A 13,558-nucleotide genomic window follows, 5' to 3' on the forward strand; every position below is an offset into this window, starting at 1 on the left:
GCTGAAGCTCTTATCTGGAATGACATGCAAATAAAGTAGATTACAACCCAAGCAACAGGATATTATAGAGAACAGACCGAAAATAATTGCCACACTGCTCCACTTAAATTCCACTTGACTTAAGTGCAACAAAAGTAAAGGCTTAGACAGCAAGGACATAATTTCACAGGAGTTGAAATTCAAATAGGAGAGGTAGTGTGAGAGGTTTTCTTTTTTGCTAATTTTGCCCTTATGAACTACAGACACATAGATCTTATGAAGACTTTGAAATACACCAATAGCCCTTCTGAAATAGACCTTAAGAAATACAGGAGTATGCACTGTCCAGTGCATTCTACCCTTAAAAACCTCACATCTAGCAGCCTGTGGTAGAGGTGACTGTCCAAGACCCTGTGCCTTGCTGTTGGGAGCAGTCTGGGAGCAGAGTGTTGCCCACGGACACTCTGACACATAGCCAGGGAGAGCCACATTTGGACCATATAGCCTACCCTCTGATACCCAGATGTCTGTTTTGCCTCCATAATAACTGCCACTCCAACACATGAGGCAAGACACTATTTTTCTATTATCGTGTTCATTTTGCTGCTGGAAAAGCACAAAAATGTTTTCTATTCCCCTAATAATAGCACTTTATTATGAGGGCTGGCTAAAATTCAGAAAGCAGACAACTATTAATGTTAAATTACTTTTCTGTTGCACTCTTAAATTGCTATACCAAATAACCCAGACAGCATCATGGGTCTGCAACAAATCTGGCACAGATCTGGCGCGAGTCCGGCGGATCTGGGCCACACCTGGGCCAGATCCTCTCCTCAGACAGCTGCTATCCAGGAGGAGTTCATTTTCAGCCTCGCTGAACAGCAGCAAGCACAGAATGGTAATTTGTACAGAAAACAGCCTGAGATGACTTCAGAGTGAAACATGGTTATTTGCGACGAATAATGAAGCAACAAGCTAAAGCAATCCCTCATCAGAGATGCTTAATTGTGCCGTCCAGGTCTTAACAGAGCTCTTAATATTATTATCATCACTCCGCCGGCCTCCGGGTACCTCATTATTGACTTTTTTATGTCCATGTTGTGGGAAATGCACCATATATATTGGGGTTAATTGTGTCTTCAGACCAAATTGATTCTCCACACACTGGGTAGTTTTCAGCCGCATAAGCACAAAAAGGTGCACAACCCTCATTTTAGAGCTCGTCTCCCAGTGTTAAGTCGACCAGTGGTTAAAACTTATTACAATTAATGAATATTTGAATATTGACTTGACTGAGTATGATTATTTATTTAAATATTTGCTCTTATTAATTACTGGAATCACAACTACTTAAATGAAATGTTGGCTAGGACCACTCTAATCTGGAACTGCATTAGAACTCATGGTGACAGACTTATATGCCTACTTAATGTGCATCATAACTTCTATTAGTTTAGGAAGTGCCTAGGCTTTCTTTACTGACATCATATTGATATGATAGTAGGAATATCCTTGCACAACTCATCTTGAACTAAGAATGTATAATCATTTGTTTGGAAGATGCTGTTGTCCAAGGCAAGTCAAACTGCAGGTGTATGTGCGAAAAGTTTTGATACCTTGTTGTTGACTGGTTGAATACATGCATGGTTGACTTTGCCAGTCCAGCACATATTAATCATCAGGCCAACTCAAACTTCTTCACTTTCTCTCAACAGGTTTGTAGTCTATGGTCAACAATCATCCCACAAGAGCCCCACCACCAACAACAACACACACACACACACACACACACACACACACACACACACACACACACACACACACACACACACACACACACACACACACACACACACACACACACACACACACACACACACACACACACACACACACACACACACACACACACACACACACACACACACGTTACCTCCTCAATCACCGTAAAGAAAGGACTTCAGTGGATAGCGCATGGGGCTTCATCTAATGGGCATATATGCTGGAGAAGGCATACACAATTCAGCCATGACAAGTCCGAAAAGTATGAAGATGCCAGACATGTATTTTATATAAGAAATAATACTGACTTTGGAATCACTGTTTAAATGTGTAAATCTGGCCCCCGATTCAGTAAATAAAGAGAAAAGCATATATGGACATGTCTATAGCTATACCTAATGGCTAAGACCATTAAATATCCTGGAAAAAAATGTATGTCACAAAATAAACAGAAATGTGATTAGAGTATGCAATCATTCTGTAAGAGTCCATTCATCTCATTAGAAAATAATTGTGCCGAGTCTGACAGAGACAGGGCCCTCTGAAGTGATTTGGGCAACAGCTTGATTGCCACACAATTAACACCACATCAAGCCAGGTCACTCACTTAAATGTCAAAACAGTGGCAATATGCCATTATGGTAATGTTCGCTCCAAAAGTAAACATCATTCTGGTCTCAGCCAAGTCTGCATCCAGAACTACATCAGTTCCAGAACATGCATAATAAGACCACCTTTACACAGTCACGGAGCAGTATAGTCTTGACACACATATTAATGCGATTAATGTGATTAACAAGATGGTTCGCAGACACAAATTCATCTAGCAGTCTCAAAAGTAAGCTATTGAGATTACTCACTTCATGTAAGAGATGGAAATATGTGTGATATAAAGTCTAACTGAAACATGCATGGCACGTTATGAGAGTCTGTTACGAGGTGCCTTTCTCATTTCAGTGGGCTATGTCTATCACACTGCCAATTATCACCCTAGAAAGCAAGACCTGTGCAGAGCTTAAATGTAAAATTCATTGTGTTTGTCGCCACTTTGAAGACCACTACAACATCTCCTCAATGATTCTGAGCTGACAGTTAATTAGTACAGGTGGACACCACATTTCACTGCAATAACAAAAATGATCAACAACACTCTATTAGGAGCATGGTGTAGAGATCAGCAATAGGCTATACTGTAGGCCTACACATGCGCCAGGTGTGTGCACAGTCACAACTGGATACAGTTAAGACGTCCAAAATTCTTGTGAAAAGCATGAAGGTAGTCGAAACATCTGCAAATACCCAAATACGAAAAAAACCTAACTTGACTTAGACTGGGGGGGCGGGAGTTATGAAGCATGTCTAGATATAAATCGTGGAGAGGTCATTTATCCGTGTCATAAGTGTGTTGATTGATGACAGACAGCCATCTTCTACTGATCACTTTAAGCAGGCTCCATTGCTCCAAAACAACCATAACACACATAAAAGCCACGGGAAATAAAAAGTTATTCTCCATATTCCAATCATGCAAGGGGAAATATTTTTAATGTTGCGGAGCACGACAGAAATACTTTTTTAAAAGCAGAGATCATGGAACCATGACCATAGCCTACACGTGTGCTGTACGATTGCTATTATTGCATTCAAACCTGAACTGTAGATAATCTTCAAACCCACAAACAACCACAACAATTCGGTCTAATCGTATATTAATAAAGGATCTAAAACATTTTGTTCACATACAGACCAAACGTAAAAGCATGGAGAAAACAAATAAAATAGCCTCTCTCGTTAGTAACATTAGGGTAATGCGGTCATAGAGCAAAAGGCTTTCTCCTACCGTCGTCATGCATTCTCTGCAAGCAGAAAGTCAAATTTCTCCTCCAGCTAGGCATTGCAGGAAAAAAAATCAGCGTTGAGTACACACTGGGGAAGTCGGTAGTACTACCACACACAACGGCACAGCGATAGAGCTGAAAATGTTGGAAGAGTGACCACTGATGTGAGAAGTAGAATTCCCGCTGCGGCACGCACGAGGGCAGGTGAGACGCACGGAAAATCTCAGAGGCAAGGCGCATGGAACTGTTCCTAGGGCAGTGATCATTCGGCGGTCACAGCTGCCCACTGTTCTTGTCCGTCACTAAACATCATCTAGTCGGTGCAATAACCAGTGAGTCACTTGTTAATACCACTGATGTGCTCACGAAAGAGGAGGCTGAGTTGCGCTGGCGCTTCGTTAACTCACCGGCAGACGAACTCTTTGCTGATACTGGAGTAGGCTACAGTAACACAGTAACATTGCGTGCCCATTACACTTTCGTATATCATACACTTTTTGTGTGAACGGAGTTTTTCGTTTCAAACCAGAAAATGTCTCTCAGCAAAACATTTAAGGCTACATTAGGCTTACAAATCTATTGTGAAATGCGAAAAAATGTTGGCTCAAACTGAATTCGAAAGTGCAATGACATTCACTTAAAAGGATTGTGGCGGGAGCTGGCCACTCGTCTCTATCACCACATCACACATGTTGACAGCACATGAATGCGGTCCTGAGGGGATGTTGGCATGCCCCAGACCGCCACTCAGCCTGCTGCCTCCATTCGCAAATCAAAAGCCCTGTTTATTCGCATCTTCCATGAAGTTGGCTAAAATGGTTGTGCCAGAAAATTCGTTTTGAGCGGGTGACTATGGAAATATTCATCTGGCCGAAAAGAAAACAACTTATATCACATATTAATGTAATAATTTCCTAACAGCATCGGTGGTGCACGCATAACCGAATAGCATTTTATTTAGCTATAAAAATGAAGTAAATATTGGTCGGATGACTCCAATAGACCCTGCAGCATATGGCTTACTTGAGCAAAGATGGATACAGACTGCACTTTTTGGAGAAAAGTGCGGATCAAATAGAGGATCAGCCATAACTTTGAGCTGAGTGACTATTATATAAATAGCCTTTGGCAACTTGGAGTGGATCCGCATATCACTTATCAGTGAATGTTGTACACCTTGACCTAACTCGCCACTAAAGGTCATCCATGTGAATTATTTGTAGTTATTTATAGTTTCTTAGTTATTCCTAGGCTAAACTACTAAGAAAACTATTAAAGAAAATATAAATTAATAGGCTTTGAAATGTAGGTGAAAAGGAAAGCCTCACTAGACCTGTAATACATGTGTTCCTTTGTTATCCATGCCATTCCAAACATGGAATACCCTTAACCTCCTAATAGGTCCAAGCATATCCAGCACAACCATCTTTAGTTTATCAATAACCATTACACTGGAGATATTTTATTATTATTTCATTTTAATTATTAGAAAAGTTCATTCTCTGAATGAAAAGTCAAAGAAAAGCAGATAAAAAGGGAAAAAAGGTTGTGAATTTTTTCTGTCCCGTGCAGCATGATCCACTGAAGTGATGAGAATAGGCACCCTCCCTTTTCGCTCAGTGTGAACTCTCTGGGGTCGGACTCTGACAAACAGCACTTCTACTCGCTCAGGCTTTCTCAATCACATTACAATACCGATAGCTGTTTAAACAATAGCAATAGAAGAACACATTTATTGGTAATTCTAGGGTAATAAATTTATAAGACCATGACAAGATTTCAACCCTGCTTTACAAGACCTCATCAAAAACCATCCTTTGATTTGGAGTGAGACAACGAAGGCTGGACAGGGGCTGTAGAATATAGACAGCGTTATCCCTTAGATGATGGGGCCACTTCCTGGTTTGTGTGTTAACTCTGTTCTGGACAAATGTTCTGGAAATGTCTTTGAGGCAGTCAAGGATCCTGCATTGACAGTGAACTTGCCTCACATCCATCTGAGTGGGAATTATTGGTGGGTAAGGTGGGGGTGGTGTAAGGGTTCCCCCTACCCCACCAGCCGGCTGTACAGCCTCACTGCTCATTCTGCTGTCCGTCTGTGACGGAGGACACAGCACCCTGGCCTTTGTTGACGTCGCTGATGCAAGCCCACTGGCCGTCCAGAGATTCCTTCCACAGAGTCACCTGGCAAACAGGAAGAAGCACTGTTAGTATGACTGGTGCTGAACAGGGTGTTGCAACTAATGAGGTCCAAGTTATGGTCCTGCATGAAAAGATGCACACCAAAAGATGAACCATAGTCAAACTCCATAGAAAAGAGAAAACTGATTAAAAAAGCCCTTGACAATTTTGTTTGCACAGATCAGATGCAATCGTTTTAATCATGAACTCAATCCATCACCTACTGTGCACGGTTAGCCTTAAGTGTGATGCTCACTGTTAGAGGCCCCTGCAGGCGTAAACAAAAATGAAACGGAGAGAAACAGTAACAGTAACCAGCAACCCTGACGTGAGTCTCACTATTGCTCCTGCAGAGTTGAGCTGGGTTTAATAGAGGGCTCCATTAATGGCGGTCTTTATGAAATGCTTGTATTTAATCCCGCCGTGCCATGTGGCCACATGTGAGAGGGAGCCACTCAAGATCATTTATTAGATGATTACCTCCTGTCCGCCAGGCGTAATGTTATGAACTCTCCTCGTCTTGCAGACACAAACTTCATCCGGCATTTGTTCCCAAATGCCTCCCCTTGACAAATGGACTTAATACGAGCGCACCTGTCCCGGAGATCAATTTCCCTGGCCACCACAGTGGCAGGCCCTCTTAAAAAATAGATTATTAGTGTGGGTTTCTCACTGGGTGAGCAATGAGCGATCTCTTCTGCCCCAGTCCCAGATTGCGTTATCCATCCTGGGCAAGGTTTCCCTGCCCGATGGGCTGGCCTCACGGTGCCTGGCACGGTGCCAGGAGAAATAAGTGCCCTCATCAATCCAGAGAGCTCAGCTGAGGCGAGGCACCGGGCAAACATAGTGGAGATCTTATTACTGACCAATCACTGGAACTCATTCACCCTCGATCTATTCATCAGTGCTCACAATCCTTCAGGTATGTATGCAGGCCAAATACTATAGCTAGCAAATTACTAAAATCTGTATAGATGAAGGGTAAATCAACCAGGTGGTGATAAGATTATATTATTATTTCATACATATTGCATACATAAACTGAAGTGACCACATTTAAACTACAATATGTTTTGAGACCACAAGTGAAAATGTCAGCCAGACTAGTTGGTTTCTTTACATAAAGACTTCCACAAATTTAACAGACCAAGCCATCAAAATAATTACAGGGCAGTCTCTTTACCAATCCTGAGTCATGTTTACTGAATAATTGGCATGCGTCATCCCCTAAAGCAGTGTTTTTCAAGCTTTTTTGTGCCACGGCACACTTTTGACACTTAAAATGTCCCACGGCACACTAACATCCTGTGTGAAGAAAAAATAAACATACCATAGCCTAACATTTCAAATAATACACAGATATGGCCTTATTATGGGTTCTATGCAAGACCTGCTCAATAAAACAAGCGCCCTCTGTTTCATTTGTAGGTGATTATATATAATTTAATTGTTGTTATGAACTGGATATGTGATGATTCTGTGAATACTATATATGGGGCCCCCATTGTACAATGCCTGCATACCACAAATAGTGCAATCATACAATCAAGAGAGCATGTGGTTATAAATTCTTTGATGCAACAGTTGCTTTTCTGGAACAGTGAGTGGCATTTGGGTAATTTTCTGCGGCACACCTGATGATCTCTCACGGCACACTAGTGTGCCCCGGCACAGTGGTTGAAAAACACTGCCCTAAAGCCATCATCAATCCAGGTGCCAGGCTAACACTGAATAGACTACTCACACTCACAAATCTCTTCACTATTCATTACTCCCTTACTTCGGGTGTGTACACAGAGACCCGTAATGTATGGTCTCTCCACATGACTACACAACTGTCCAAACAAGAAAATATGGCTAACGCTGAACATAAAATACCTTACGAAGTTAAGTGAGATTCTTACAAAGAAGACTAAATTAGCTGAATGAACACTTTGCAATAAGAATAAGAAAGCGTAATGACATTTCAATTACAAACTCTGTTAATCTGAGCGCTGAATAGTCCTAAATGAGATCTAAATGAGCTGCATCCATTATTTGATAATGGTACTCCTGCTAAATTAAATTCTGATGTTAATTCTGATGTTAAGGGTGACTGAGCAGATAATGTACCATTCTGTTCTTCAGTGAAATGCTCAACATTCAGAAATTCAAAAAAGTGAGCATATTTCCCATGGATGTTGTACTATGCAAATTGAAAAAAAAAATGCTATTGAAATATCTGTAATTACACAGAAAATAAATGAGGTGAGATACTTATAAACCTAGAATATAAACCTAGAAAGATGATTTATCCAAGGTAACAACCATGACCTCAGGAACTCAGGAAAAGGGCTGTCTGTCAACACCGGGCTACTGTATGTTTACCAACAAACTGGCATGTGGTCTACGGTGACATCTGACCTTGTTGTCGCCGCCGGAGACAGCCAGAATGTTTCCAGTGATGGACCAGCTGACATGCCACACCACATCTTGGAACTTGTGCAGGAGCTTGGCCGTCCACGTGTTGCCTGAGGGGTCGTCGCACGTCCAGATAAACACACGACCGTCCTGTGAACACAGCAGCCACCAACTATACATCAGGCCAACATGGACTAGATAACACTTCTGCTATGAGTTGACAGTCACTCTGAAAGCTGGAAAAAGAGACCGTTTTAGATAAAGGACAAGAGAGGAGAAAACAGAGATGGCTGAAGAAAGGTAAGGTGTGATGAAGTGTCTACAGGTAAAGTGTGGAGACATTTTGTCTAACACCTAATCCTCTATTTCTCTTAAGAACAAATTAACTCTAACAGATTGAGAATGTGTTAAGAGAAGAGCAGGGTTGAGAGGTGGAAAAGAAAAGAGAGGGGAGTTATGAGCAGAGGAGCACGCACCTGTGAGCAGCTGGCGATGGTGCTGGTGGGCAGGCCTATGGATGGAGCCCAGCCCACATCTCTCACCCAGTCACTGTGAGCCTCCAGCTTCTGGTCCTCTTTCCATTGGCCATCCTCCTCTCTGCACACGCACACGCACACACACGCACACGCACACACACACAGTGAAGTAAGTCAACTATACCCAACAAAACCAGTGTGGAGCAGTTACAGGCCTTCCTGCTTCTGAGGGTAAGTAAATCTTTACTGCTGTAATTACCTATGTGCAGACACTTTCATCAGTATTAAAAGCCTTTTTAAAAGCCTCAACATTTTTATCATTAATCAAAGCATACAAAACATTTCATCACTTCAGTTGCAGCCATTTGTTAACTTGGAAGAGACTCTTCTCATTTTATCATGAAATGATTTTATTCAATTTGAACTAAGACAATTAGCTAATCGCAAAACCTGCAATTAATTGTACAGCTCCCAACTCTGTCCAAATGGTTAATCTTGTCACATCTATGACATATATATATATTATATTCATGTCATCCTTCTTGTGTGACAGACAGGGAAGCTGGCCTAAAGATCTTGGCAAGCTTCTACACACATGGTTGCGCACGCTCTTTGTTCACACCTCATGCACCCACACATGCACCTACGGTATACGTGTTTCAGCAGATGCTACAAGAGGGAGTTCAAAGCTGGTTTTGCTTGTCGTACCACCTCAAGCTGGTCATTTTAGCTGGTGTTGCTGATCTACATTGCTGGTTCAACTCACCATGCCAGCTTATGTTGGTCATTCTAGCAAACAACAATGACCATCTTACACCAGCAATGTCAAACTTGGCAGGCTGGTCACCAGCATGACCATCTTAAACCAACTGTATCCCACACGACAGGCTGGTCACACCAGCATGACCAGCTTCCTCAGATGGTCACACCAGCATGTCCACCTGGTGGCCCAACCAGCTACACCAGCAAAGACCAGAAAGAGCTGGAAGAAAACCAGCTAAAACCAGCTACCGTCATAAGCTGGTTTCTAGCTGGGGGTTTCTTCAGCAAGGAGTGTAGAATTTCAGACGTTCAATGATTCAAGGCTTATGCATCTCGTATTTATCTCGCATAGCCTTCCAACTACTCCACACGGGAAAAAAAATATAGCGTAGCCTATATTGCTGCCTGTTACACAGACAAAAACATCTCCATGGATGTCCTGGAATATGATGGGTGATTCTTGCCATGTTAAAAGCAACACCAAAGCACTTTTCCTCTGTCGCATGCACACTATTTGTTTATCCAGCACCGGCTTTGGAAATAACGATTTCCACAGACAAGGTAGACTATCTTGCATGATTTTATGAAAGTATGATGTATTGCGACATCAGAAGCAAGTCAATTTGTAGTTTTTTATCCCTCATTCTTTCGAACTACAGATCCGCTACCCGATCTGGCAAACTTACATCGGTTACAGCTTACAGTCGGTTATAGCCGATAGAGGGCCGCGAAGCGAATGCAGAAGTGCCGTTCACCCTGTTACGAGTTGATGAACCACTGAAACGATTTTGGAAACATTATTTTAAGGTACAAAAAACTCTTTGGTGTTGCTTTAAGGACATGGTGAGGATGTGGCAATGTAGAGACGCATGTATTCCCCTATAAGTACAGAGCTCACTAGCCTGACAATACAGTGATGTTCTTTCAGTGTTGCTGCTTCTCATGGAGAAGGGTTCTGCTCATGCCCTCTCACCCTCTTGACACGCAGTCACAAAATTCTGGAGGTATGCGACAGTCCCCGCAAGCTGTGTTGATAACGCAATTTTCGCTACACGCTCAGCCAACACTGCATGCATAGAACGCAGACGCACAGAAGTGCTGAGCTTCCGACTTAAAGCAGAATTCAGAATATTGAACTGAAGCTTGTCTTTCAGAATTATATCGCAAGACAAATCGCAATATCTGTCAGAAAAAATCACAATTAGATATTTTCCCCAAATCGTACAGTCCTAATGAAGTGCCTTTACAAAACATTTATCTTCTCAATAAAATCTTAACAGAAAGCAAATCCGACAACAGCACTGAAGTCAACTCACTTCCACAGCTTGACCAGGTTGTCGCATCCTCCAGACACAAATCTCTTGATGTAGTTGGGCTTCTGGCCGGTGGGCTGGTCTATGAGGCTACCTGGCACCACGGCAGGGGCCCAGCTGACTGCATTACAGCCAATCTGTAGTGAGAAAATCACAGAGGGTGAGTGAAAAGACACCCACCACTGGAGCCAAGTCTGAAGACATGGACCATTACCTGGAACGGATTTAGCATCAATGCACTAGAAATATAAACAGTTTTATACAATATGCAACATATTTTGCATATTTCATATACATTTTTCATCTTACCATCAAGCATCACTTGATGTAAATCTTTAAAAAAATTAACGTTGAATGAAAGAGGGAAAATAAACAGTGACATTGTGCGCTTATAAAGAAGCATTATTGGTCTAAGAGGCTGACCGTGTGTGCGTTGCTGATTTTCTTGATGTCCCACTGTCCGTCTCCAGAGAATGTGAGGATGGAGATGGCCCCGTCAGAGCTCCCGCAGGCCAGGATCAGCCCAAAGTCATACGGACCCCAGCACACCGAGTTCACTGTGAACGTACACATACACGGGGTTTTAGCCTACAAAGATTAGCCTGCTAGTCACCACTGCAATGCAATTACTACAACAAACAACAATTTCAAGGTTCAAGGAAGAGTTCCAACAGGCCAGGATCAAAAGTCAAGCAGGCCTCAACACACACCGCTCACTGCATATGACATGCATAGCCTACTGTAGGTGCAGATAATCTCTTCTTAACATGACTATATACTTTAGTACTGAATCAGAAAATGATACCAAACTAGTTACCAATACAAATAAATCTAAAAAAAGAACTACATACATACATATATGGTGTGTGTATATATTACACTAATGGTCTATGATACAGCAACCAACACAGACTGATGACCAGCTACAATGCATATTCTATGCACACCCATGACATCAGGGCTGACTTCAGGGTCTCACCTGAAGAGTCGTGGCCCGTGTACTCATACATTTTGTCCCAGCTGCCATTTTCCTCCTTCCAGATGATGACCTTCCTGTCATAGGAGCAGGAGGCCAGGATGTTGCCATACATGGGGTGAGCCCAGGCCACCTGCCACACAGGGCCCTCGTGGCTGTGAGGGAAACAGGATTTTGTGTTAAACATGTTAAAACTACACACTGAGATCAAATTGCTTGTTAATGTTAGTGAAATACTGCTACTGAGCTGAGTTAGAAGCAGCCTGATATGGAGCGGAGAAGTGTGACATAAGACAACAGTCTATAATTCCAAACAGGGCACTATTCTTTCTTTAAAAGGGCCCAAAGGATGTACTGGGACTGAAATATCGCTAAAGTGTGCTGGTAAAATATGAAAGTGGCTGGTACATTTCAGGCACAAAATAATTTAGGCTACTTGAGGAGAAATTTGACTCTTTTTTCAGTGGCTGTTAAGTTCATTTCCAACCCTATGTGTGTGTGTGTGTGTAAACCCACCCTCTCAAATCAGCCAGCAGGATTTGGCCTCCATTTTTCACATCAAATATCTTCACAGAACGGTCAGAGGAGCAAGTGGCCAGGCGTGTGCCATAGTAGTCCATCTGAGCATCGTGCTGGAGAAGAGGAACCACAATCATTACACATCATGAGTACAGAGTAAGAGTGGAAGGCAACTGGCATATTTTGTCATCAATGTGTCAGGCTGTCACCAAACAGACAGTGTGTTGAAGAGTGTATTGAGAACTACGAGGCTTTCTTTTGTGTTTCAGTGACAAAATAGGTGACTGAGCTGAACTTTGCATTACTTACGATCATGTCCTCATGAGACGTATCCACGGTATTGATGACGGACACCTACAAAAGTATACAAAAGTATACAATCAGGTACACGTTACTTAAATACCACTGATTAAATATCCCGAATCGATGGCGTAAGAGTACACAAATCGCCAAGCGCAAGGACAGAATCGCGTTAAATCAGATGGTGTGAAGCATATTTTTACGCCAAAGGTCTCACAGTCGTCACATTATCCATAACACTAGTGTAACGTTACATTAACTTAATCGAAACGACTGACACGTATTGAAATATAAATTGACAGCCATGTCAAATCAACTTACAAGCAAGCTCGATAAATAATGCAAATAACAGAGCGTGTTACATATTTGTACAGTTCATGTTTAGCTTAGTTCAGATCGTTAATTCGCCTGGCAGTTGGCTAACGTTACTAGCTAGCGTTTGAGGACACTTGGCTATAGCAAACTAGGGAACACTGGTTGTTCAAATCTCCCGTTAAAGGAATAAAACAGGTCAGAAAATGACAATTAGGTACGACTACGCGTTGAATACATTACTGACAAAGCCAGTACTACATTAGTAGTAATAAGTTCCCGATCATGTTATATCACAAATTACTGTTCTTGCTAGAGTGCTAGCTACCGTTACGTTAGCTGACTTATTATCAGCTCTCGTTAGACAAGTATTCCACAAAACGGTGATCAATGACATATAACAAATTATGTTTCAAACTTACCATTGTGGTACTTGAACTACAATAACCTATGTACTAAGGCAATAACAAATTCTGACAACAGAAAAGACAGCCGCAGCGGTGCAGCCGCCCAGAGTTTCAATGGACTGTGATGTTTCCGACGTGGCAACACGACCGCTCAAAAGTGACGCTACTTCCTGGTACGGGGCGAACAGATTCCGTCGAGTCAGGGACATGACTTTAGTTCCACATGTGTACCAACAACTGTTTCAAACAGATTTCCCACTAGGAGGCAGCAAACGTTCAACGTTAATTTCACCCTGCTATTTATAACACCATT

At 42.2% G+C, this 13,558-nt stretch overlaps 1 protein-coding gene across 1 annotated transcript; it reads right to left on the reverse strand.

The window, feature by feature from the left end:
* Nucleotides 1–5,057: 5,057 nt before the first annotated feature.
* Nucleotides 5,058–13,390, reverse strand: sec13 (SEC13 homolog, nuclear pore and COPII coat complex component). The gene is made up of 9 exons (XM_076268051.1): nucleotides 13,261–13,390; nucleotides 12,536–12,580; nucleotides 12,224–12,339; nucleotides 11,711–11,862; nucleotides 11,155–11,288; nucleotides 10,735–10,868; nucleotides 8,657–8,777; nucleotides 8,184–8,330; nucleotides 5,058–5,783 (listed from the first exon to the last, which is right to left on the reverse strand). The coding sequence occupies exons 1-9, from the start codon at nucleotides 13,261–13,263 to the stop codon at nucleotides 5,673–5,675; spliced, it is 963 nt and encodes a 320-aa protein (XP_076124166.1). The 5' UTR covers nucleotides 13,264–13,390; the 3' UTR covers nucleotides 5,058–5,672.
* Nucleotides 13,391–13,558: the final 168 nt, after the last annotated feature.

Source organism: Alosa pseudoharengus, unplaced genomic scaffold, assembly GCF_046254945.1.
Source record: "Alosa pseudoharengus isolate Yale_2024_CS ecotype anadromous, Long Island Sound unplaced genomic scaffold, YU_APseudo_1.1 YU_APseudo_1.1_scf_5, whole genome shotgun sequence".
NCBI classification, from domain to species: Eukaryota; Metazoa; Chordata; class Actinopteri; order Clupeiformes; family Clupeidae; genus Alosa; species Alosa pseudoharengus.

Bases quoted from the DNA above. Each gene is read 5' to 3' on its own strand.
- sec13 (XM_076268051.1), bottom strand. The intron at 11,863-12,223 runs GTGGGTTTACAC...TTTCCCTCACAG, and splicing joins CTGCTGGCTGATTTGAGAGG to CCACGAGGGCCCTGTGTGGC. The intron at 8,778-10,734 runs GTGAGTTGACTT...GTGCGTGTGCAG, and splicing joins AACCTGGTCAAGCTGTGGAA to AGAGGAGGATGGCCAATGGA.